A 23,795-nucleotide genomic window follows, 5' to 3' on the forward strand; every position below is an offset into this window, starting at 1 on the left:
AGGCCTGCCAAAACGAAAAAGCCCAAACACAGAATGGGGGAGGGCAAAGTGAACCCCAGCATCTGCCACAGAGATTTACGACAGTACATTTCTATGGTTTGATTTTAAAAACAACAAAACCACTAGTTTGTTTTGAAATCCATGATACTTGCCATTCATTGATTCTAAACCCAACTGAGAAAATGAACTTGCTGGTCCCAGGGAAACTCTTAGGTATTAAAACACCTATCTGAAAGCTGGGTGTGGTGGCTCACACCTGTCATCCCAGCTACTCAGGAGGCTAAGATCTGAGGATCCTGATTCAAAGCCAGCCGGAAAAGTCCGAGAGACTCTTATCTCCAATTAATCACAGAAAAAGGGAAAGTGGTACTATGGCTCAAAGTGGTAAAGCACTACTGCCCTTGAGCAAAAGGAGGAGTCAGGGACAGTGCCTAGGCCCAGAGTTCAAGCCCCAGGACTGGCAAAACAAAACAAAACAAAACAAAAACCCAATGACAACAAAAAAGAAAAAGTCAAGGACTTTTCAATCCCTTGAAGTTCAAGGCTGGGTGAGGGCCATGGCCCAGGAGAGTCCAAAATAAGTTGAGTGCTATGTTCTTCCTCCCCTTCCTGCCCAATTTTCTCTAGAAGCAAACTATGAGCGAGCAGGCACCAACAGGAAAAGAATGTAAAAGCTTTGCTGTTTCGTTTTTTGTAGGTCATGGGGCTTGAATTCAGAGCCTGAGTGCTGTCCCTAAGCTTTTCTGCTCAAGGCTAGCGCTCTATCACTTTGAGCTACAGTTGTACTTCTGGTTTTCCCATAGTTCATTGGAGATAAGAGTCTCAGGGACTTTCCTGTCCCAGGCTGGCTTCAAACTGCAATCCTCAGATCTTCAGCTTCCTAAATAGCTAGGATGACAGGCGTGAGCCACCTGCCCACCCAAGAGCCTCGCCACTGGATAATGGGGTGGTAGCCAATGATATCCTCCCAGTCTTCGCCTGTTTTGCAAGAGTAAAATCTCAGAACGTGGCCTGCAGAAATCTGACTTAATTGTCTATCTTCTATGAAATTATATGGTGCTGGTGGCTCACGGCTGTCATTCCAGCTACTCAGGAGGCCAAGATCTGAAGTTCAAAGCCAATCTGGACAGCAAATACAAGAGACTCTTTTATCTCCAGCTAACCTGCATAGTGTCAGCCTTAACAAGTTCAAGCCCAAAACCAACACAAAAAGATTTTCTTATAAGTTACACATATTGCATATTTAATATATTATGTGATGTATTATACAATGTAGTATTAAGAGTCTCATGGACTTTTCAGCACCCTGGTGCTCAGGCCTCAGCTTCCTGCTTGTCTGGGATTACAGGCATGGGCCACCATGCCTAGCCACCTTACTTTGCCCGTTGGACCCACAAAGGCTCGAGGTGCAGATCCCACACACGTTTGGACCCAATGCTTCCCAATGTTCACTGCCAAGAACAATCAGGTGAGGTTACCAAAGAAACAAAGCACTGATATTTCAATAGAAATGCCATAATTTATTCTGTTGTATAAAAAAAAGGTCATCCTTATTATATACCAAAAAATGTCTTCTCAGAAGAAGAAATATATTATTTCCGGTCATAAATAATCAGCAAACATACAACTGTTGGCAACTTAAAAACAAACAAACAAACAAACAACCACACTGGTGTTTGCCATCAGTGCTGCAAACCAACCTGCTTCAGATCTATGTACACGACAATCCACTAGACACACAGAAAACAGAACAAAAAATTGAGGTATTTGTTTCTGCTAGGAGTAGACACGGACGTGTGAAAGTAGGTCACCTCCACAAAAATAAATAAGATATATTCTCATACATGTACATAGTCAGGAATGGTAATACTGGGAGTTATGTCAAGCATGAAGAAAAAAAAAAAACAACAGGGCCAAACCAAAAAAAGAAACGAGCTCATACAATCCTTCCTTTTGTGCCCCATTCTGTCCCAGGGGCCTAAGGAGCCCCCAAGTGACAGACTGGTCCCCAGTGTGCTGAGTTTAACCAACCTCTTGTTGCAAAGCATCATGAATGACTGCTTAATAGGAACCAAGTGAAATGAAAGACCAGCAGGCCGCCCCCTCGGGGCTTATTGCCTCCTTCCTCCCACGGAGCCTGGAGTGAGTTCCGGTGCTATAGGTCACCCCTCATGGCTCTTCAGCAGCTGGGAGAGGTGGTGATGGGGCTCTGAAGGTAGCTCAGAGCACTGTTCGTGGGGTGCACAGGGATGGAGACAGGGAAATTGAACACGGTGGTAGTGGATGTGCTGCGGTCCAGTACGGCCATGGCAGGGCTTCCGGCCTCGGCCGAGCAGTGGGGAGCCAGCACCTGGGACTCGAACTGCAGCAGCTGCCCCATGAAGCTGAAGTTGGGAGAGATGACACTGCGTCTCTGCTTCACAAACTCAAAGGCCTCGTCCAGCTTCACGCGGTTAGTCCTCATGAGGTAAGCAAGGCAGATGGTGGCTGAGCGGGAAATGCCCGCCTGGCAGTGCACAAAGACCCTCCCTCCAGCGTTCTTGATGGAGTCTAGGAAACAAGAGGATGGCTGGGTTAACTTAAGAGCTGGTTGCTGGGGATTCTGCCTGCAATCTCAGCCACTCAGGAAGCTGAGGTCTGAGTGTTCCAGGTTTGAAGCCAGCCTGGGCAGGACAGTCTATGAGACGCATCTCAAAAAGCTGGAAGAGGGGGCTGGGAAGGTGGCTTAGCGGAAGAGTGCTTGCCTAGCACGTGTGAAGAAGCCCTGGGTTCGATTCCTCAGTACAGAAACAGAAAAAGCCAGAAGGGGCAATGTGACTCAATGGTAGAGCACTAGCCTTGAGCAAAAGCTCAGGATCCATATCCAGGCCATGAGTTCAAGCCCCAAGAATAACAAAAACTAAAAATTAAATTTAAAAAAAAAAAAAGGAAACTGTCCTATAAACCAGGTCCTGGTGGCTCACTCTTGTAATCCTGGCTACTCAGGAAGCTGAGGTCTGAAGACCTTCGTTCAAAACCAGCCTGAGCAGGAAAGTCCAAGAGACTTTTAAAAATTTCTATCTGCCCAAAAACTGGAAGCAGAGCTGTGGCTCAAGTGGTAGACTGCCAGCCTTGCAGCCTTAACAAAAAGAAACTCAGGGACAGTGCCCAGGCCCTGAGTTCAAGCCCAGGACTGGCACAAAATAAAAAGGGTGTGTGGAGGGATTTACACCAAGAACTGGGTAGTATTGATTTAACAGATATTTCCCAGACACGCCAATTCATAGCAGCCTCAGTTTGTGAAGCTGTAAAGTGGGATGCTAGCAAATCTCTACTTTTGCCAGAATGGTTTCTTAACCTAGAGCTGATTGCTAATGTCTACAGGAAGGCTCAGATGGAGGGAGGCTGAACCCGGTGGCTGGCTCCCAAGGGGACAGAGAGGCAGAGAAGTCCCGGGCATGACCTCCAATTACCAATGAAGTCGATGGCCTCGTTGAACCAGATGCTGATATCGGCCTTGTGGCTGTCTTCCACAGGAATGCTCTTGTACTGGTAGTGACCCTCAAAATGGTTAGGACAGTTGGCTGAGACGTTGATCAAGGCAGTGATGCCCAGGGCATCTAGCATGTCCTTCCGGGAAGCGTGGAAGGCACTTCCCAAGTACAGGAAGGGCAGGATCTCCACAGGGCCACCCTGCAATGCAGAAAACAAAACAAAAAACCCATAGTCAATCTTGCTCAGAAGTCAGCACCAATGCCCCACCTGCAAAAAAAACTCCCTGGCTTGGGTAGTGAGTTGTGAGGGTAGATGACCTTCTCACTGTCAGCCCTGTTCATGGAGTAACGAAAAAACTAAAACAGGATGGCTCACATCCGTCACCCCAGCTATGCAAGGAGACAGCCCCGGGCAGGAAAGCCTGTGAGTTTTTACCTCCCAAAAAGCCACAAGTGGAGCTGTGGGCTCAAGTAGTAAGAGTGCTCGCCTTGAGTGGGGAAAAAAAAAAGATAGTGCCTAGACGCTGAATTCAAGTCCCAGTATAGGCCCAAAAGGGATGGGGTGGGGGTTGATGGGGTTAGTAACTGAATCCATTGATTTGGGCGGCACCACGAAATGCCCTTCTGTAAAGGCAGCCATTGGAGCCAGGTCTCCATTTGACCATGAAGTAACTAAAATCCCTGGTCCCCTCTGGTGTATATAAATAACCCTGCAGTCACTGCTGTATTCCCGCTGGCACAGCCCTTCCCTTCCCCCTCCCTGCCCCTTCTGGCTCGGGTCCCCACGGGCACGGACCTGATCGTAAAGCGGGGTGCTGCAGGAGCTGCACCCCGATTCGGCGCTGCCGGGGACGCTGGAGCTCAGGGGGAGGCTGAGCCCCGTGGGGGTCGTCTGCTTGCTGCACAGCTCGGGACAGGAAGCCGAAAAGGCCTCGTAGCCTCCTGAAATACAAAGACACACAGATACTTGAGCACCAGGGGTACCCAGAGTCCAGCACCAAGCCCTTCCATCCGAGACCCGGCTAAGTCTTTTGTTCCTAAAACACAGCAAAGCCGATGGCAAAATCCCTAAGCGAGAAGACAGCCTAAGCCCACGCGCGCCCCCGGGGCCGCGAGTGAAAGCGTGGGGCTCCCGTTAGGAGGGAGCGCACCCCCGATCTCCCCCCCCCCCCCGGTCCTCGCCCGGCCCGGCTGCAGGGAGGAAGCGCACCCCGGTCCACCCTGCTCCTGCCCGGCCCTCACCTTGGAGAAAGAGCACCTGGGTCCCGCGCGCCTCGCGGCACAGCGCGCCCGCCGCCAGGGCCAGGGTGCCGTCGCGCTTGGCGGCGTCCGGGGCGGCGCTGCGCTCGTCCAGAAGCACCACGGCGCGGAAGGCGCCGGCCAGGAGGCGGCCGCGGAGCTCGGCGTTGGGCACGATGTGCTCCAGGCCCAGGGCGCCCTTGGCGCGGCGCCGCACGATGGTGCTGAAGCGCACGTTCACCGAGCCCGCGATGTGGCCGGCGTTGAAGGCGAAGAAGGAGCGGCAGTCGAGCAGCAGGCACTGCGCCGCGCGCTCCCGCAGCAGCGCCCGCAGCGCCGCGGCGTCCAGGACGCCCACCTCCATGACCATGGCCGGCCTCGCGCCCGCCGCGCTCCGCCCGTCCGCGGACTGACGCTCCTCCGGGAAAAGCCGGCCTTGCGGCTGCGCCGACCACCAGACGCGACCCTCCAGGGCCGAGCTCGAGGCCGATCGCTGGGACCCCACGGGGAATCGCCGCCCGCCCGCCCGCCCGCCTGCCTGCTGGAGAACTCTCGGGGAGCTGCCGGCTCGCTCGTCGCCGCTGTGCACTCGGCACCCGGAGCGCGGTTATAAGTGGCCGCTGGGGGCGGGGCCTGCTCGCGGGGAGGAGGGGCGGGCTGTTTGTGTGAATGGCGGTCACATGACCGGTGTGGTGACGTCACCTCCCGGCCCGGCTCGGCGCCTTCTGAAGCCAAAGGCGAAGACGTCATCGCCCTCGGAGCAGGGAGCTCGCGCCCAGCTGCCGCCCGCGGTGCCCGGCCCCACCCCGCGCCCCGGACCCCCTCCCCGCGCTCCGGGACCCCGGACCCTCTCCCCGCGACCCCGGGCCCCCTCCCCGCGCTCCGGGACCCCGGACCCTCTCCCCGCGCCCCCGGGCCCCCTCCCCGCGCTCCGGGACCCCGGACCCTCTCCCCCGCGCCCCCGGGCCCCCTCCCCGCGCTCCGGGACCCCGGACCCTCTCCCCGCGCCCCCGGGCCCCCTCCCCGCGCTCCGGGACCCCGGACCCTCTCCCCGCGCTCCGGGACCCCGGACCCCCCCCCCCGCCCTCCCGGACCCCTCCCCCGCGCTTCCCGGACCCCTCCCCGCGCCCCCGGGCCCCCTCCCCGCACTCCCGGACCCCTTCCCGCGCTCCCCCGAACCCCTCCCCGCGCTCCCAGGCCCCGGGCCCCTCCCCCGCTCCCGGACCACGCGAGGCGGAGGGCGGCGCCGCGCCTGGCCGAGCGCACCGCGATCCCGCCCCTATGAGACCCCGGGTGGAGCGCCCGGGGTGGGGCTGAGGCTGGGCGGACCGGACCCGGCACCCATCTGAGCGCTTCTCTCTCGTTTCCTTCGCTCCAGCAGTCAGGGAAACTGAGGCCCGGGGAGAAGTTGCTCGGTATCCCACGGGCGGGTCGCGGAGGAAGGGACGGGTTCACCTTCCCGGACTCTACCCAGGATAAGAATTTAATTTATCTTTCAATCTGGAACCAGGAAAAGAATTCCCAGCCAAATCAAATCCAGTCCTGCTGGGGACGGGTGGGGGGCGCTGGGGCGGCTCGGGAAGACCCGACGCCAGGGGCCTTCAAGGGTCCTATAAAGAGGGGAAGCGGTGTGGATTTAGGGTTCAGCTTTTGGGGGAGATCCAGCTGCCCCCAGCGGGCCCTCCTCTCCCCCCCCCCCCCGCCCCGGTCTTTATTCCACTGAGCAACATCGATGCCCGTTGCTGGGGGTCTCAGCCCCGGTGGGGCGGACACCCCGGGCTTGGAAAGACCCCAGGCTGTGGACCCAGACCAGACGGCACCCCCCCCCCTCCACGCTAGATACACAAACATAAACATTGCGCCACCGGGGAGCTGGGGGTGCTTGCTCTGGAACATTCTGCGGTTTCTGTTCTGCTCCTGCGCTGGGGGAAGGGCCGTTTACTGTTCACCCTGAGTCTGCACCGGGGCCACTTCTGCATTTGCATCCCTTAGCCCAAACTTGCCAATGCCCGGATTCTTCTAGGTCAAGGCACTGAAAATACCTTCGTTTTGGTCTTTTTCTTTCTTTTTTTTTTTTTTTTTTTTTTTTGCCAGTCCTGGGCCTTGGACTCAGGGCCTGAGCACTGTCCCTGGCTTCTTCCCGCTCAAGGCTAGCACTCTGCCACCTGAGCCACAGCACCTCTTCTGGCCATTTTCCATATATGTGGTGCTGGGGAATCGAACCGAGAGCTTCATGTGTAGGAGGCAAGCACTCTTGCCACTAGGCCATATTCCCAGCCCGGTCTTTTTCTTTTTTAATGTCTGTCCTAGGACTTTAGCTCAGGGCCTGGGCACTGAGTTTTTGCTCAAGGCTAGCGCTCTATCACTTGAGCCACAGCACCACTTCTGGCTTTGTCTATGTATGTGGTGCTGAGGAATCAAACCCAGGGCTTAATGCATGCTAGGCAAGCACTCTACCACTCAGCCACATTCCCAGCCCCTTCCTTTTTTTTTTTCTTTCTTTCTCTTTCTTTCTTTCTCTTTCTTTCTTTTCTTTTCTTTCTTTCTTTCTTTCTTCCTTTCCCTTCCTTCCTTCCTTCCTTCCTTCCTTCCTCCCTTCCTTCCTCACTCCCTGCATTCCTCACTCCCTCCATTCCTCCCTCCCTCCCTCCCTTCCTTCCTTTTAATGCCACTCCCTAGTCTTGAATTCATAGCCTGGATGCTGTCCCTGAGTTCTTTTGCTTGAAGCTGGCACTCTACCACTTGAGTCACAGCTCCACTTTTGTCTTTTGGGGTGGTTAAATGGGAGATAAGAGGCTCACAGACTTTCCTACCCAAGCTGGCTTTGAATCAGGATCCTAAGACCTCAGACTCCTGAGTATCCAGTATCAGAGGCCTGAGTGTCTCCCCCCCCCCCCCCTTCACTTAGCCTTGCTTTCATTTTGAGGTTGTTTTCTACCTTCCATTGAACCTTGAACCTGCAAGACAGCCAAGAAACCCCACAGAAGACAGACACACCCCTCCCTGCATGTCCAAAGAGAGCATGAAAAACTGAATAAAAAAGAAATGTTTCATTTGTTTATTTTACTTATTCAGCTGGGGACCTTGACATACTTTTTGCGTTGAATCACACATGTTTTCTTCACTGCATACCAACTTGATTTGTCCCCATTTTTTAAAAACCCACAGCATTTATTATACTTTCCTCTACCCAAATTTTTCTAGGAAAAAGAACTTTTTGTGGCTCAAGTGGTATAGCACCAGCCTTGAGTTTAAAAAAAAAAAAAAAAAGCAAATGAGAGCATGAGGTCCTGAGTTCAAGAACCAGTATCAGCACATACATACCAAAAAAAAAAAAAAAAAAAAAAAAGACCCTCAAATGCAGCTGGGCACAAGTGGCTCACACTTATCATCCCAGCTACTCAGGAGGCTGAGATCTGAGGATCACAGTTCAAAGCCAGCCCAGGCAGGAAAGTCTGAGACTCTTCAATAAATTACCAAAAAAAAAAAAAAAAAATCAGAGGTAGAGCTGTGGCTCCAGTGGCAGAGCACTAGCCTTGAGCACAAAGAGGCTCAGGAAGAGTGCCAATCCAGGCCCTAGGACTAGTAAAAATAGATGATAGATGCATACATACTTACATACATAGACAGACAGACAGACAGACAGATAAACTTCAAATGCAAAGTTTCAGGAGTCTGCTGTCTCACACCTATAATTGTAGCTACTCAGGAGTTTGAGATCTGAGGATCACAGCTCCAAGTGAAATCAACTCAGCAAAAAGCTGCAAGTGGAAGTGTGGTTCAAGTGGTAGAGCGCCACACTTGAGCCCTGATTTCAAGCCCCAGTATGAGCACAAAGCCAGACTTGAGTGGGACAGAGGCTCAGTTCAGGGAAAGCTGATTCCTGCACTGAAAGTAGCACAAATTTTCCATCAGCCACAGCTCCATTGCTGGTGGTTCATTGGCGATAAGAGTCTCATAGACTTCCTGACCAGGCTGGCTTCAATCCACAATCCTCAAATCTCAGCCTCCTGAGTAGCTGGGATGATAGGAGTGAGCCAACAGTGCCACCTTCCACCTTTATACTATGGCCTGGAATTAAGGTCCTTCACCTCCCAATTCTCCATTTTCTCTTTGTAACAGATGAAGGATTTATGGAGTGACTGAGAGAGGTGAAGAGATAGGAAAATTATGTATTATTTATTGCGGTGCTAACACTTTGTCCTTGTAACCCAGGGCCCCGGTGCTGTCCCTTAGCTTTTTTCCCTCAAGGCTGGTGCACACCACCACTGCTAACTTTTTTGCTGGTGAATGAGAGATCAAAGGCTTAGGCTGGTTTCAAACCATAACCCTCACGTCTCAGCCTCCTGAGTAGTTAGGAGGACAGGCGTGAAACACCGACCCTGGCTTTCAGTCAACTCTCATTTCCCACCAAGTTTGCAGCCCACAGCCCTGGGCCTCCCTGGCGCGGGTTGATCTCGTTGGTATGTTCCAGGAAAACTTAGAGTTCCTCGAATGTTCCCGGCCTCTCCCACCCCCACATTTGGCTCACATTGCTTTGTCTCTCCTTGCCAAAATGATGTCTCTCTGGGTTTTACGCCCCACCCCCAGCATTATTTAAAAAAAAAAAAAAAAACTACTGTTGCTGGAGAATTTGATTCCTCAGCTTCCCCTGGCCTGAGCTTGAGGGAGAAGGCGGGGGGGGGGGGGGGGGGCAGGGCGGAGAACTTGGTCCACAAAGTCTCAATATTTGAGAATCCTGCAAAACCTCATTTTTCTGCAGGAACTTGGAGCACACACCTGTAATCCTAGCTGCTCAGAAGGCTGAGATTTGAAGATTGTGGATTGAAGCTAGCCTGGGCAGAGAAATCGGAAAGATACTTATCTCCAATTAACTAACAAAACGCTGGAAGGGGAACTGTGGCTCAAGTGGTAAAGTGCCAAGCCTTGAAAGGAAAAGCTCAGGGACAGCACTCAGGCCCCGATTTCAAACCCCAGGTCAGCACTGAAAATAAACAAACAAATGACTCAGGTACCAGGTGTGCAACAGGTGTGATTTCTTCACTTCAATGACTTTGAGATGTAGTTTGTCAACCCTGCTTTATAGGCTGGGTAATAGCTCAGAAAGGGTACAGATCAGAGTCATCTCACTGGTAACTGAGTGACACAAAGGTTCAGAGAGGTTAGGCAACTTGGTCAAAGTCATACTACTGTGTTCAGAATGCCCAAAGTCCAGTCATCATGAGATGAGCTATCAGCATGAGATGAGCTAGGTGGTGAAATCCTCAATACTGTTTATCTTTAGGGAGAGAGGAACTCCTTTCATTTTTTAAATTTATTTTTTATTTATTTTTTTTTTTTTTTGCCAGTCCTGGGCCTTGGACTCAGGGCCTGAGCACTGTCCCTGGCTTCTTTTTGCTCAAGGCTAGCACTCTGCCACTTGAGCCACAGTGCCACTTCTGGCCATTTTCTATATATGTGGTGCTGGGGAATCGAACCCAGGGCCTCATGTATATGAGGCAAGCACTCTTGCCACTAGGCCATATTCCCAGCCTCCTTTCATTTTTATCCTTATATGTCTGTAGGGCTTTACTTTTTTTTCCCCCTCTTTTTGTCAGATGTGGGACTTGAACTCAGGGCCTGGGCACTGTCCCTGGACTTTTTCACTCAAGGCTAGTACTCTACCACTTGAGCCACAGCACCACTTACAGTTTTCTGGTGGTTCATTGGAGCCAAGAGTCTCACAGACTTTCCTGCCCAGGCTGACTTCAAACTGAGATCCTCAGATCTCAGCCTCCAGAGTAGTTAGGGTGACAAGCATGAGTCACCAGTGCCTGACTAGGAAATTTAAATATTAGTGTTCCTACGAAGTAGAGTTTTACTGGCACAGGGCCACCCTGGATCATTTGCATTTCACCCTGGGGTATGTAAATGAAATGGAAGGGGATTGGCTGGGACAGAAACTCTATGGCCAAGAAAGCTTAAAATATTTACCCAAGCCCTGACGTCAGCCCTGGGCAAAGGGCACCTCGGGCAGTGCCCCTCCCAGGATCACTCTTCAGTGAACTTTGCTATTATTATGGTATGAGTATTTCTACATCTACTTCCCCTGAGATGCCTTTGGAAGCCTGTTTGCTTTCACGGTGTTATTTATTTCATGGGGTGGCAAGGCACATTTTCCATAGCTTAGCATTTCTCACAGTGTGGCTCAGAAGCAAAGGCATGTCAGTAATTGATAGCATATTTTTTTTTTCCCTTTTTGCCTGTCCTAGGGCTTGAACTCAGGACCTGAGCGCTGTCCCTGAGCTTCTCTTTGCTCAAGGCTAGCACTCTACCACTTGAGCCACAGTGCCACTTCTAGCTTTTTCTATATATGTGGTGCTGAGGAATCGAACCCAGGGCTTCACACATGCTAGGCAAGCACTCTACCACTAGGTCACATTCCCATCCTGCATATGTCTTTCTCAAAGGAGTCTAAGATAATGAAAGGGGCCTTAAATCCAGTAGATAAAGTCCAAAAGAGGCCAGGATAGAAAAGAATGAAAAGATTGCCAGCTGCTAGCTAATGCAGGAGGCTGAAATCTGAGGATCTAGTTTAGAAACCTGCCTAGCAGAAAGTTCATGAGACTCTGATCTCCAATTAACCACCCCACAGCTGGAAATGGAGCTGTGGTTCAAGTGGTAGAGCACCAGCTTTGAGTGAACAAAGGTTAACTAGATCACAAGACTGTGAGTTCCAGCCCCAGTACTGGCAAACAAAACAAAACAAAAAGACTGAAGCTGGGGCTGGTGGCTCACGGCTGTCATCCGAGCATGTCAGGAAGCTGAGATATGAAGATTGTGGTTCAGATCTTGATTCAGTCAGCCAGGGCAGTTAAGTCCATGAGACTTTTATCTCCAATTAATCACCCAAAAGCTGGAAGTAAAGCAGTGGCTCAAGTGGTAGAGCACCAGCCTTGAGCGTAAAAACTCAGGGACAGCACCCAAGCCCTGAGTTCAAACCCCAGGACCCACAAACACACACACACACACACACACCAACCACCACCACCACCACCATCACCACCACCACCATGGTCCATCACTTAGCCAACAGATAGCCCAGCCCAGGTATGCAGGGGCAGGGTGAAAATTGAGGGGCTGAAGAAAAGGGGACAGACAGACAGACAGATACAGAATAGAGGTGTGTGAAGGCCCACAAAATGTGTTACCACAAGATCCGAATTTTCCCTGGGGCCCTCAGTCTCCTCCTCTGTGAAATGGGCACTATCTTAAAAGCTCTGAGGAAGGATTCATTTTTCTGGGGAATGCTAATTCCAAAGGAATTTATTGTAAGGCCAGTCCTGAGCAAGGATGGCTTCCGTCTCTTCTGCCAGCTCAGGAATAGGGAAGGGCCTCTTTCGTTCCCCAACACACAGCTCAAAGAATCACACAGGCCTCTCCTTTCCCTCCCTCCCTCCCTCCCTTCCTTTCTTCTTGTTTATCATGGGGCTTGAACTCAGGACCTGGGCACTGTCCCTGAGCTTTTTTTTTGCTCAAGCCTTAATGCCGTACCACTTGAGCCACAGTGTCACTTCTGGCTTTTTGGTGGCTTATTGAACTTTCTTGCCTTGGAGCTGTGATCCTCAGAGCTCAGTCTCCTGAGTAGCTAGGATGACAGGCATGAGCCACAGGTGCTAGGCGGACCTCTTCTTGAACCAAGGACAAGGCCTGGCAACTAGGGCCCCAAGCCACACACACACCCCTCACCATTTTCTTACCCCTCAGAGAACAGTGACAGTATTCTGCTAGGCATTTTTTTTAAACAGGGTATGAATTGAGATATAATTTCCTTTTCCTAATTACAGAACACTTAGTAATTAATGTTGATGGGAGCAAATGAGGTCATACTTCCTCTCTTACAAACCCTTCCCAAGGAAAAGAAAGAGGAGAAATGCTTCCCTATGCGAAGATGCCAACTGCTGTAGCCCCCAGCTTTGCCTCTGTGCATAGTTATGGGGAGGATGGGGTGTTATTCATTATAATTGCCATCTGTGTGCTGGTGGCTCACGCCTGTCATCCTGACTACTCGGGAGGCTGAAATCTGAGGATTGCAGTTTGAAGCCAGCCTGGGAAGGAAAGTCTATGAGAGTCTTCTCTCCAATGACCCAGCAAAAAGCATAAGTGGAACTGTGGCTCAAAGAGTAGAGTATCAACCTTGACTGAAAAAGCTAAGGAAGCCGGGTGCTGGTAGCTCACACTTGTCCTCCTAGCTACTCAGGAGACTGAGATCTGAGGATCATGGTTCAAAGTCAGCCAATGAACCACTCCCTCAAAAACCAGAAGCAGTGCTGTGGCTCAAGTGGTAGACCACTAGCCTGGAGCACAAAGAGGCTCAGGGACAGCGCCTAGGCCCTGAGTACAAGCCCCACCACTGACCAAAAAAAAAAAAAGGTCAACAAATTATATACAATAATGCATATTATATATTGTATTTAATATACTATATACAGCATATATAATATGTATGTGTATATATGTGTATGTGTGTTATGTATATATACATATAATATGTACATAAATATATAAAGAAATGTATTGATATATTATCTTATTATATATCATACATAATATATCATTTTATATAATGTATCATTACATAATGTATTGTTATATTGTTAATATATTATATATGACATGTAATAATTATATACATATATATTGCAATCTCTACTGACCATTCACTGTAAGCCTGGCTCTTTGCCAAATACTCAATATTTACTTCCTCCTGACATCACTGTACTTGCCCTGTGACTCAGAGTCCATTACTAGGCTCTGTGAGAAGCGATGAAGGCGAGGAGGCTGGAGAGATTGAGGATCATTTGTGGAGGCTCATGGCAGGCACTTTGTCTCTCAGCTTTCTAAGTGCTTGTCCTCATGTACGCAGAACACCCAGCGGGCATGGATAGGATGAGATGGCGTGTGGGGATAAGAAAAATAAAGGTGGGGGGAGGGAGGAAGCACACCCCAGAACCAGTGGCCTGGCCTCCCTGACTCACTGGCTGCATCTGACAGATGAGTCAGCCTGCGGCCTCGACCACGGAGAGTGAAGTCATACCTGTAGCATGTGGCTCCCCCGTGGCTTTGGTCAGCTAACCGCATGGCAGGCAAGAACCCGGCCTGGTGGTCTCACGTGGGGTCAGCGATAGGAAGGGCACCCATGCCAATCCAACCCATGTTCTCAAATTGTGGCTGAGCGACTGACCGGCCCTGAAAGATCCTTCTGCCACCTTGGTTTTGTTTTGTTTTGTTTGCTAGCCCTGAGGCTTGAACTCAGGGCCTGAGATGCTTTTACTCAAGGTTAGCACTCTACCTCTTGAGCCACAGCACCACTTCCAGCTTTCTCTGTGTATGTGGTACTGAGGAATTGAACCCAGGGCTTCATGCATGTTAGGCAAGCCCTCTACCACTAAGCCACACTCCCAGCCTCCCTCTGGTGTCTTGCATGGTCCCGGGAAGCTGAGCGCTGGTGGCTCCCGCCTGTCATCCTGGCTACTCAGAGGGCTGAGAGCTGAGGATCACAGTAGGAAGCCGTCAGGGCCAGGAAAGTGCATGAGATTCTCACTTCCAATTAATTACCAATTAATCACCAATAAGCTGGAAGTGGAGCTTCGGATCAAGTGGTAGAATGCCAGCCTTGAGCAAAAGAAACTCAGGGATCTGTTCCAGGCCCTGAGTTCAAGCCCCAGGACCGACACATACAGACAAAAAAAAAAAAGATTACTGAGTTGTGAGTTCAAGCCCCAGGACACACACACACACACACACACACACACACACACACACACACACACACAGGATAACAGAGCTGGGTGCTGATGACTCATACCTGTGTCTTAGCTACTTGGGAGGCTGAGATCTGAGGATGGTAGTTCAAAGCTACCAGCCAGGGCAGACAATCTATGAGACTTTTATCTCCAAAGAAACAGCAAAAAAGCTGGAAGTGGAAGCGAGGCTCAAGTGGTAGAGCCCCTGCCTTGAATGAAAAAGCCAAGCAAGAGTTTGAGGCCCCTGAGGTTAAGCCCGGTATTGGCAGAGAGGGACAGAGAGAGAAGACAGGAAATGTGTAAGAAACTAGGTCTTAAGTGTTGCCACCACACACACAAAACAAGGTAACTAACTAGATGATGTGGTAGATATGTTAAGTAGCAACTATTTCACAATGTTTATGTGTATCATAATATCACACTGCACAACTTAGATATACACTATTTTTTTTCCAGTCCTGGGGCTTTGAACTCAGGGCTTGGGCACTGTCCCTAGCTTCACTTTGCTCATGCCTAGCACTCTGCCACTTGAGCCACAGCGCCATTTCTGGCTTTTTCTGTATATGTGGTGCTGAGGAATCGAACCCAGAGCTGCATGCATGCTAGGCAAGCACTCTACCACCAGGCCATATTCCCAGACAGAGCCATTCTTCTTCTTTTTTTTTTTTTTTAACAAAATTGTTGTTATTATGAAAGTGCAAAGGGGTCAGAGTTATATGTCAGGTAAAGAGTGTATTTCTTTTGGCATAATGTCCCCCCTTCCTTCGCTCTCTCCTAGTTTTCCCCTCCCATCGCCACCCACAAGTTGTAGAGTTCATTTTCCACATGGTTTCCATGGCTGTGCTTGTTCACCCTCTGTCCTCTCATTTCTGTTCCTCCCCAGTGACTTTCCCAAACAAAGACTCACGAACAAACAAGACAAGAAGAAAAGAAAACAAAAATCACAATAAGGGGCTGGGACTATGGCCTAGTGGTAAAGTGCTCGCCTTGTATACATGAAGCCCTGGGTTCGATTCCTCAGCACCACATATACAGAAAATGGCCAGAAGGGGCGCTGTGGCTCACGTGGCAGAGCAAAGAAGCATGAGCAAAAAGAAGCCAGGGACAGTGCTCAGGCCCTGAGTCCACACCCCAGGACTGGCAAAAAACAAAACAAAACAAAAAGAAATGTACTTGCCTTACATATAAAATTGTAACCCCTCTGTTCTTCACCTTGACAATAAAGAAGAAAAAAAAAACAATAAAAGAAAAGACAAATTGAAGACAGAACACACCTGGCCTCTTTGGGGATATACTTAGGGTTTGGCTTTCACTCTGTGCCCTTGATGAGCCACTCTGGCCCTCAGAGCCTCAGTTTCTCCAGTGGTCACAAAGAATCTGTAATGGTGCTGGCTTTGAACCATAATCCTCAATCTCCTGAATACAGGTGTGAGCTACTGGCATTAGGGTAACTCAGTTTTTTGTTTTGTTTTGCTCAAGGCTAGAACTCTACCACTTGAGCCAGAGCTCTGTTTCTGGCTGGTTAATTGGGAAGATGAGTCTCATAGACTTTCCTGCCTGCGGTAACTCCAACTCTATAATCTTCCAGATCTGAGCCTCCTGAATATCAGCAATTACAGATGTGAGCCACTGGCACCCAGCTTAACACAGGAAAATAGTCAGCTCCATGATTTTTATTTTGTGGATGAAGAAGTTGAGGTTCTGTGATTTTATCAAAGTGAGAAAGCTTTGATTCATCCCCCAGCCAAATCTTTATTTATTTACTTTGCCAGTTCTGGGCCTTGAACTCGGGGCCTGGGCACTGTCCCTGAGCTTATTTTCTCAAGGCTAGTGCTCTACCACACTGGAGCCACAGTTCCACTTCTGGTTTTTGATGTTGTTTGTTTGTTTGTTTTTGTTTTGGTGGTTCATCAGAGATAAGAGTCTCTCAGACTTTCCTGCCCAGGCTGGCTTTGAACCTTGATCCTCCTGAGTAGCTGGGAAGCCAAGTGTGAGCCACTGGTGCCCAGATTGTTTCTGCACTCTTGTGTAAAGAATTTGGGCTGCAGGCTTTAGGCCCCGCCCTCAACCAGGCCAAAATAAGGTAATTGTGAGTGTGTCAGGGAAAGCCTGGACCTCCTCACTTCCCCTTTTCTCCCATTCCCCCGCCCCCCCTCCCACCGAAGCAGAGGAAAGGAAGCTGCTGTTTGTTTGCCTGGGCAGGGGACAGGCAAAGTGAAAATTGGGAGCCCCAAAGAAAGGGCCAGGGTGACTCATTTCTAATCTAGGGAAGAGGCCTTGGGAAGATCTGGGCTTTTGTTCCTTCAGAGGCCAAAATGAATCATCCCTAAGTCACGCTGGCATGTCCCAAATTTCCCCAGGTATTACCTATCGATCCATCGGTGATGAGGAGGGTATTAGCAGGCAGGAAGCAGGCAAAGGGCTTCCAGTTCAGCACCCAGGGGGTCAGACAGGACCCAGTGCTCCTCTGCCCAGCTGGAGGCCGGAGCCCCCGGAGGGGGAGAAGGTGCACAGCCTCCACCCACAGCAATCAGCCACTAGGAAGGACATCGGTGGCTCACAACCTTAATCCCAGCTACACAGGAAGCTAGGATCTGAGGATTGTGGTCCGAAGCCAGCCTGGGCAGGAAAGTCCATGAGACTCTTACCTGCAACGAACTACCAGAAAACTGGAAGTGGCTCTGTGGTTCAAGTGGTAGAGTAGCCTTGAGCAAAAGAAGCTCGGGGATAGCACCCAGGCCCTGAGTTTGAGCCCCAATACTGGCGCACACACACACACACACGTCTGCTAGGCTGCGGCCCCCTGGGTGAGGAGTTTGGAACACATTCACTGGGGCCTTTATCAATTCAGGCAGCATTGATGACAGCCATCAGGCCAAGGGCATGCTGCCCCTTCCCCCCGGCCCTGCCACAACTCAAAATGAGGAAACTGAGGCACTGGCCTAGAGTACCTTGCCAACAGCTGCCTGGACCCAGAGCTTTGCTTCCTTAGCTGGCTCCATCCTTAGATATCCCCTCACATCACACATGGCCAGTCCTAGAGGTTCAAGAAATTAATTCCAGAACCTTCTAGTTTTTGTTTGTTTCGTTGGTTTTTGCTGGTGCCAGTACTCAGGCTTGAACTCAGAGCTGGAGTGCTGTCCCTATTTTATTTATTTTCTCAAGGCTAGTAGCTCTACCACTTGAGCCAGACCTCCACATCTAGCTTTTTATTTTATTTTATTTGGGGGGGGGGTTTCACTGAAGATAAGAGCTTCACAGATTTTCCTTCCCAGGCTGGCTTTGAACTGTGATCCTCATTGCTCAGCCTCCTGAGCAGCTAAGATGACAGGCGTGTGCCTCCCTGGTGCCCAGACTTGGGCCCACCTCCTCTTCACTGGCTCCTCCCCCTCTCCCACAGGGAGGAAGCTCACTGGTGCTGGCAGCTGTCAATCAGCATCTGGCAGACCCTTCCACTCCCCGAAGCAGGGCCCTTGCCTACCAGGCCCCGGATTTTTCCAGGACCAACGCGAAGGGCTGTAAGTCGTCAAAACAGAGGACATCAAGTCCAGCCGGATGCAGCTCGGTTCAAATCTTCGTGGCTGTGTGAATTCAGACCATTTGTTGACCCTCTCTGAGCTCCATTTGTACACGGACACCACAGCAATCATCTTTGGTTTGCCCCTGGGAAAAAAAAAATGAACTGTTACCCACACCTAAACCTCATCATGCAAGAAAAGATGTTACGATGGCTTCTTCTTTTATTTTTCTTCTTTGTGCCAGTTCTGGGACGTGAACTCAGGTCTTGGAACTCTTTTTTGGCTTTTTTGTTTCCCTCAGTGCTGGCACTGTATCACTTAAGCCACACCTCTACTTCTGTCTTTCTGCTGCTTCACTGGGGAGGAGGAGGAGGAGGAGGAGGAGGAGGAGGAGGAGGAGGAGGAGGAGGCTAGATGTTGGAAATAATCATTTCTTTCCTGCCCGGTGCCAGTAGCTCATGTCCGTAATCCTAATGTTCTGAAGGCTGAGATCTGAGGACCCAGGTTTAAAGCTACTCCAGGCAGGAAAGTCCCTGAGACTCTTACCTCTAACTAACTACCAAAAAAACTGTGGTAGAGCCTTGAGCAAAAAAACCTAAAGGACAGCACCCAGGCCATGAGTTCAAACCTTAGGACCAGCATGGAGGAAACAGTGCTCAGGCCCTGAGTTCAAGCACCAGGAACAGCACAAAATGATGATGATGTCTTTCTTCCTAGGGTCTTGGTGAGAATGATATGAATTTACTCAAGTGCCTGGCCATTATGATAGTGATACCATAAATTTTAAAAATATTTGCCAAATGTTGGTGGCTCACACCTGCCAACCTAGCTACTCAGGAAGCTGAGATCTAAGGGTCACGGTTCGAAGCCAGCCCAGGCAGAAAGTCCCCGTGAGACTCTTATCTCTAGTGAACCACTCAAACCCAGAAGTGGAGCTGTGGCTCAATTGGTAGAGTGCTAGCCTTGAGCACAAAGAGGCTCAGGGAAAGTGTTCAGGCCTTGAGTTCAAGCCCCAAATCGACAAAAAAATAAAATAAATACTAAATGGTTGGCACAGAAAGTGGGGCACAAGGGTGGGCTCTGGAGAAGGTATTTTTTTGGTGCTAATCTTGGAAGAAGGGCTTGTACTCCGGTCTGGACACCACCCCCTTAGCTTTTTTCACTCAAAGCTGGTGCTCTACCACTTGAGCCACACCTCCACACTGCTGGCTTTTTACTAGTTCATTGGAGATCACGATCTCTCAGACTTTTCCTACCTGGCTTGGCATTCAACCTGAATTCCACAGATCTCAGCCTCCTGAGTAGCATGAGCCACTGGATCCCGGCTTGAGCTTGCATTTCTATACAAGGAAGTGGCAGAGAGTGAATCAGTCCAAAAGTAGAAGAAGAAGGGGAAAAAAAAGAAATGATTCAGTAAGTCATTAAAATATGGCAAGTAAAAAAAATCTCAACCAAATGACTGGGTTCCTTAAAACTAGGCTGTTGCTTTGGCAAGGAAGTGAGGAGCGTTAGTCAGGCAAGGGGTGGGGGCTTACTGGGAAATGTCACTTGCTTTACGTTGTGGGTTTCTAGAGCTTTCGTGAGCTATTGTGCAATTTTGTGGGGTTAAGGTTCTCTAAACCCCAAAGGCCAGGGAGTGAAAGAAAAGTGGTTAGGACAAGATCATTATTTTTTTAAAAAGAAAGAAAAATGTTCTTTCACAAAGCAGATCTGCCTCAAGGAAAAGTGGCTGGAGGCTTATGCAGGCCAGAAAACATCTGTCTCAAGAATTCCAGCACAGAACATCTGGGAGGCAGGCAGGGCCTGGTCCTCCTCTCTGGGCCCCAAAACTTAATAGGTCAAACTCAAACTATAGCTCACAACTGTAATGGCAGCTCTTGATCTGTGGTTCAAGTGACAGAGTGCCAGCCTCAAGGGAAAGGAAAGCAGAGGGACAGCATCTAGGCCTTGAGTTTGAGTCCCAGGACTGCCCCCCCCCCCCACACACACATAAAAATGACTGATGCTACCACTGGTTTGCTGTGTGATATTGGACAAATCCCTGCCCTCTCTGTGACTTCATTCACTCATCATCTGTAATTTAGGGACCTGATACACACTTCACAGGATTTATGGTGAGAAATGAAAACAGACTCTGACATATAAAGGTGTTCACACCAATGTTAGGTCCAGAACCTCCTCTTGTTCACTTCCTTCTTCTGCTCCCATTCTCTCTTCTGATGGTTTCTCACTGGGGACGATCATGGATTCTACAGACAAATCCTTGAAGACTTCCTGCTTGCTACACTCTTGGGAGGTCCCAGATTCCTGGGCATCAGCCCACCTGAACACACACATCATGCCAAGCAGTGATTTCTTGTTTAGTTTTTTGCCAGTCCTGGGGCTTGAACTCAGGGCCTGAGCACTGTCCCTGGTTTCTTTTTTTTTTTTTTTTGGCTCAAGGCTAGCACTCTTCCACTTGAGCCACAGCGCCATTTCTGTCAAGCAGCAATCTTAATCATCAAGACGCGTGATGAAGATGAGCCCCAGTTCTGTGGCTCACACCTGCCATCCCAGCTACTCAGGAGGCTGAGAGCTGAGGATCACCATTCAAAGCCAGCCTACGCTGGAAAGTTTGGAAGACTCTTATCTCCAATTACTCAGCCAAAAAAAAAAAAAAATGAAGGGGGGGGGGCGGGAAGGGGGGGCAGAAGTAGAGCTTCTATGTGGCTCAAGTGGTAAAGCACCTGACTTGAGAAAAAATGCCAAGTGAGATGTGTGAGGCCCTGAGTTCAAGCCTCAGTAAACACATACACACACACACACACAAGTATTTTCACTTAGTACAAGACTGAGCACAAAATAAGTGCTCAGTTAAAACATTTTTTGGGGGGTCACAGTTACTAAGGCTTGAACTCAGGGCCTGGGCACTGTTCCCTTAGCTTTTTCTGTTCCAGGTTAGCACTCTAAAACTAGAGCCACAGCTTCACTTCCTGCTTTTGTTGGTGGTGGTGTTGGTTGTGAGGCTTGAACTCTCAGGGCCTGGGAGCTGTCCCTGAGCCTATCTGTGCTCTAGTGCTCTACCACCTGAGCCGTAGCAGAAGTGATAAGAGTCTCACAGGGACTTTTCTGCCCTGGCTGGCTTTGAACCACAATCCTCAGATCTTAGCCACCTGAGTAACTAGGATTACAGGTGTACGCCACCTGTGCCTGGCTCCAGCTTTTTTTTTTTTTTTTTTTTTTCTGGCTCATTGGAGATAAGAGTCTCAGGAACTTTTCCTGACAGGCCTGGCTTCAAACGATGATCTTCAGAGGTTAGCCTCCTGCATAGCTAGGATTACTGGCACGAGCCACTGGTGCCTACTCAAGACATCTTTAGCACAACCATCTAGGCATTCCCCCTTCCCTCCCAGGCTGTGAACCCAAATTCCTAGACTAGCTAGAGAGGGCCCAGTGGCCTCCCAGAATACAGGCAGCCTCAAGGTCAGAGGAAGGACACAGGAGAGAGTGTGGTGAGCTAGTTGCTAGGGCTTACTTCCTGTTTCATAGCTCTCTGTGCTCTTCCCTGGGGGCTGTGTGTTCTGTCCCCTTCCCCAAACAGAACCTCCAGAGCCAGCAGCCAGTTCACCACAGCTCAGCTAGCGGGAAAGTGCAGGGGTGATTAAGTCATCGTGCTGAGCTGCCCCTGGGGATTCCACCGCTCCTGGGGAGGGTTTAGAGAAGTAGGGACCCAGTCACCCATCACAGGCCCTAACAGTGTGCTCACTGCCTGTCAGGGCTGCTTGGGGTGCTGGCTGGGAAAAGGAAGGATTGCGGCTTTGAACATGGGACCCAGGCACTTGGGGCAGGGTCTGAGGTCCTCTTCCTGGATCTGTGACCAGAACATGTTGACATTATCAGCTGCTTTGTGACCTCAGCAAACGTGAATTGGGTGCCACGCATGTGTCAGGCACTTTCCCCATGCTGGGAACAAATAGAGATTTTTGCTGCTGGTGGCTAAATAGAAACACACAAGCGTTCTGTAGCTGTGTTTGCTCGAGGCCAAGTTCTAGATCAGAATCAACCTGTAACTACCACGTGTCTGATGTGACCCATTTGATGGATCTTACATACATAGTCCGGCTTTAAGAATCAATTCATAGGGGCTGGGAATATGGCCTAGTGGCAAGAGTGCTTGCCTCGTATACATGAAGCCCTGGGTTCGATTTCCAAGCACCACATATATAGAAAACAGCCAGAAGTAGCTCTGTGGCTCAAGTGGCAGAGTGCTAGCCTTGAGCAAAAAAGAAGCCAGGGACAGTGCTCAGGCCCTGAGTCCAAGCCCCAGGACTGGCAAAAAAAAAAAGAGAGAGAGAGAGAGAGAATCAATTCATAACCTTCTGATCCGCCATGAGTGGTGGGACCCAGGATGCAGATTTTCATCAAAAACCCTTAAGGGAAGACCATCACACCTCAGATACTACAGAAAATGTAAAGGCCAAAATCCAGGATAAGGAAGGAATTCTTCCTGATGGGCAAAGGCTGATCTTTGCTGGTAAACAGCTGGAAGATGGACGTGCCTTACCTGACTGCAACTTTCAAAAGGAGTCCCCTCTTCATCTAGTGTTCAGACTTTGGGGTGATGCTAAGAAAAGGAACAAGAATTCTTCCACCACACTGAAGAAGAACAAGAATAAAAGAAAGAAGGTTAAACTGGCTGTCCTGAAATACTATAATAAGGTGGATGAAAAGGGCAAAATTAGCCATCTTTGTCAAGTGTGCCCTTCAGATGAATGTGGTGCTAGAGTTTCATGGCCAGCCAACTTGACAGGTATTATTGTGGCAAGTGTTGTCTAGCTTACTGTTTCAACAAACCAGAAGACAAGTGATTGTGTGTGAATTAATAAAAGGCATAAACTAAGAAAAAAAAAGTCAATTCATAGGCTGGGCACCATGGCTCATGCCTGTAATCCCAGCCACTTAGGAGGTTAAAACCTGAAGATAGGGATCCAAAGACAGCTGAGGCACAAAAGTCTAAGATATTCTATCTCCAGTTAACCAGCAAAAAGCTGGAAGTGGAGCTGTGGCTCAAATGGTAGAGTGCTAGCCTGCATGCATGCACACGCATGCACACACACACACACAGCTCATTGACAGTGCCCAGGCCCTGAGTTCAGATCCCAGATAGGCACACATAAAAAGAACCCATCAGCAGCCGAGTTGCTAATGCCTCATGCCTGTAATCCAACTAATCAGGAAGCTGAGCTCTGAGGACAGAGGTTCAAAACTAGTCTAGGCAGGAAAGTCTGTGAGACTCATCTCCAGTTAACCAGAAGGTGCAGAAGGAGCAGAAGGTGGATCGGTGGTTCAGGTGGTAGAGCGCCAGCCTTGAGCAAGAAGTTCTGGGACAGCGCTCAGGCCCTGGGTTCAAGCCCAAGACCAGCACACACACACACACACACACACACACACACACACACACACACACACACCCCATGCTTCTCAGCAGGACCCTCAGGTCCGGGCAGTGAGTCCAGGTGAGGCTCAGGTGGTGACAGCCCAGCCCTTGGCCTTCAGTGATGTACAGTATTGGGTCAGGAAAGGGGCTGACATCTCCTGAGAACCAACAGGACTGGTCTGGTGGAGCTGCCAAACCCCTCTTCCCCCAGGCTCACTGTCAGGCCACGCCCACCAGGCCAGGCCACCTCCACAGGCCATGCCCACCAGACCCTTCCCCCCAGCACTCACCGTCAGGCCACGCCCACCAGGCAGGTCACGCCCACCAGACCCCTTTCTCCAGCGCTCACCTTCGGGCCACGCCC

General features: G+C 50.1%; 1 protein-coding gene, 1 long non-coding RNA gene and 1 pseudogene across 2 annotated transcripts; 1 reads left to right on the plus strand and 2 right to left on the minus strand.

The window, feature by feature from the left end:
• Window positions 1-1,499: 1,499 nt before the first annotated feature.
• Dusp1 (dual specificity phosphatase 1) lies at window positions 1,500-5,213 on the minus strand. Its single transcript, XM_048334203.1, has 4 exons — window positions 4,716-5,213; window positions 4,270-4,415; window positions 3,453-3,672; window positions 1,500-2,550 (listed from the first exon to the last, which is right to left on the minus strand). Exons 1-4 carry the CDS (start codon window positions 5,080-5,082, stop codon window positions 2,180-2,182), a joined length of 1,104 nt encoding a protein of 367 aa, XP_048190160.1. The 5' UTR covers window positions 5,083-5,213; the 3' UTR covers window positions 1,500-2,179.
• Window positions 1,500-21,211, minus strand: LOC125342071. The gene is made up of 3 exons (XR_007209137.1): window positions 21,199-21,211; window positions 11,490-11,491; window positions 1,500-2,110 (listed from the first exon to the last, which is right to left on the minus strand). It is a non-coding gene; the product is annotated as an uncharacterized LOC125342071 (long non-coding RNA).
• A 1,191-nt stretch (window positions 21,212-22,402) lies between these two features.
• On the plus strand, window positions 22,403-22,862 carry LOC125342117 (annotated as a pseudogene).
• The last annotated feature ends 933 nt before the right edge of the window (window positions 22,863-23,795 follow it).

This window comes from Perognathus longimembris, chromosome 25, assembly GCF_023159225.1.
Source record: "Perognathus longimembris pacificus isolate PPM17 chromosome 25, ASM2315922v1, whole genome shotgun sequence".
Lineage (NCBI taxonomy): Eukaryota > Metazoa > Chordata > Mammalia > Rodentia > Heteromyidae > Perognathus > Perognathus longimembris.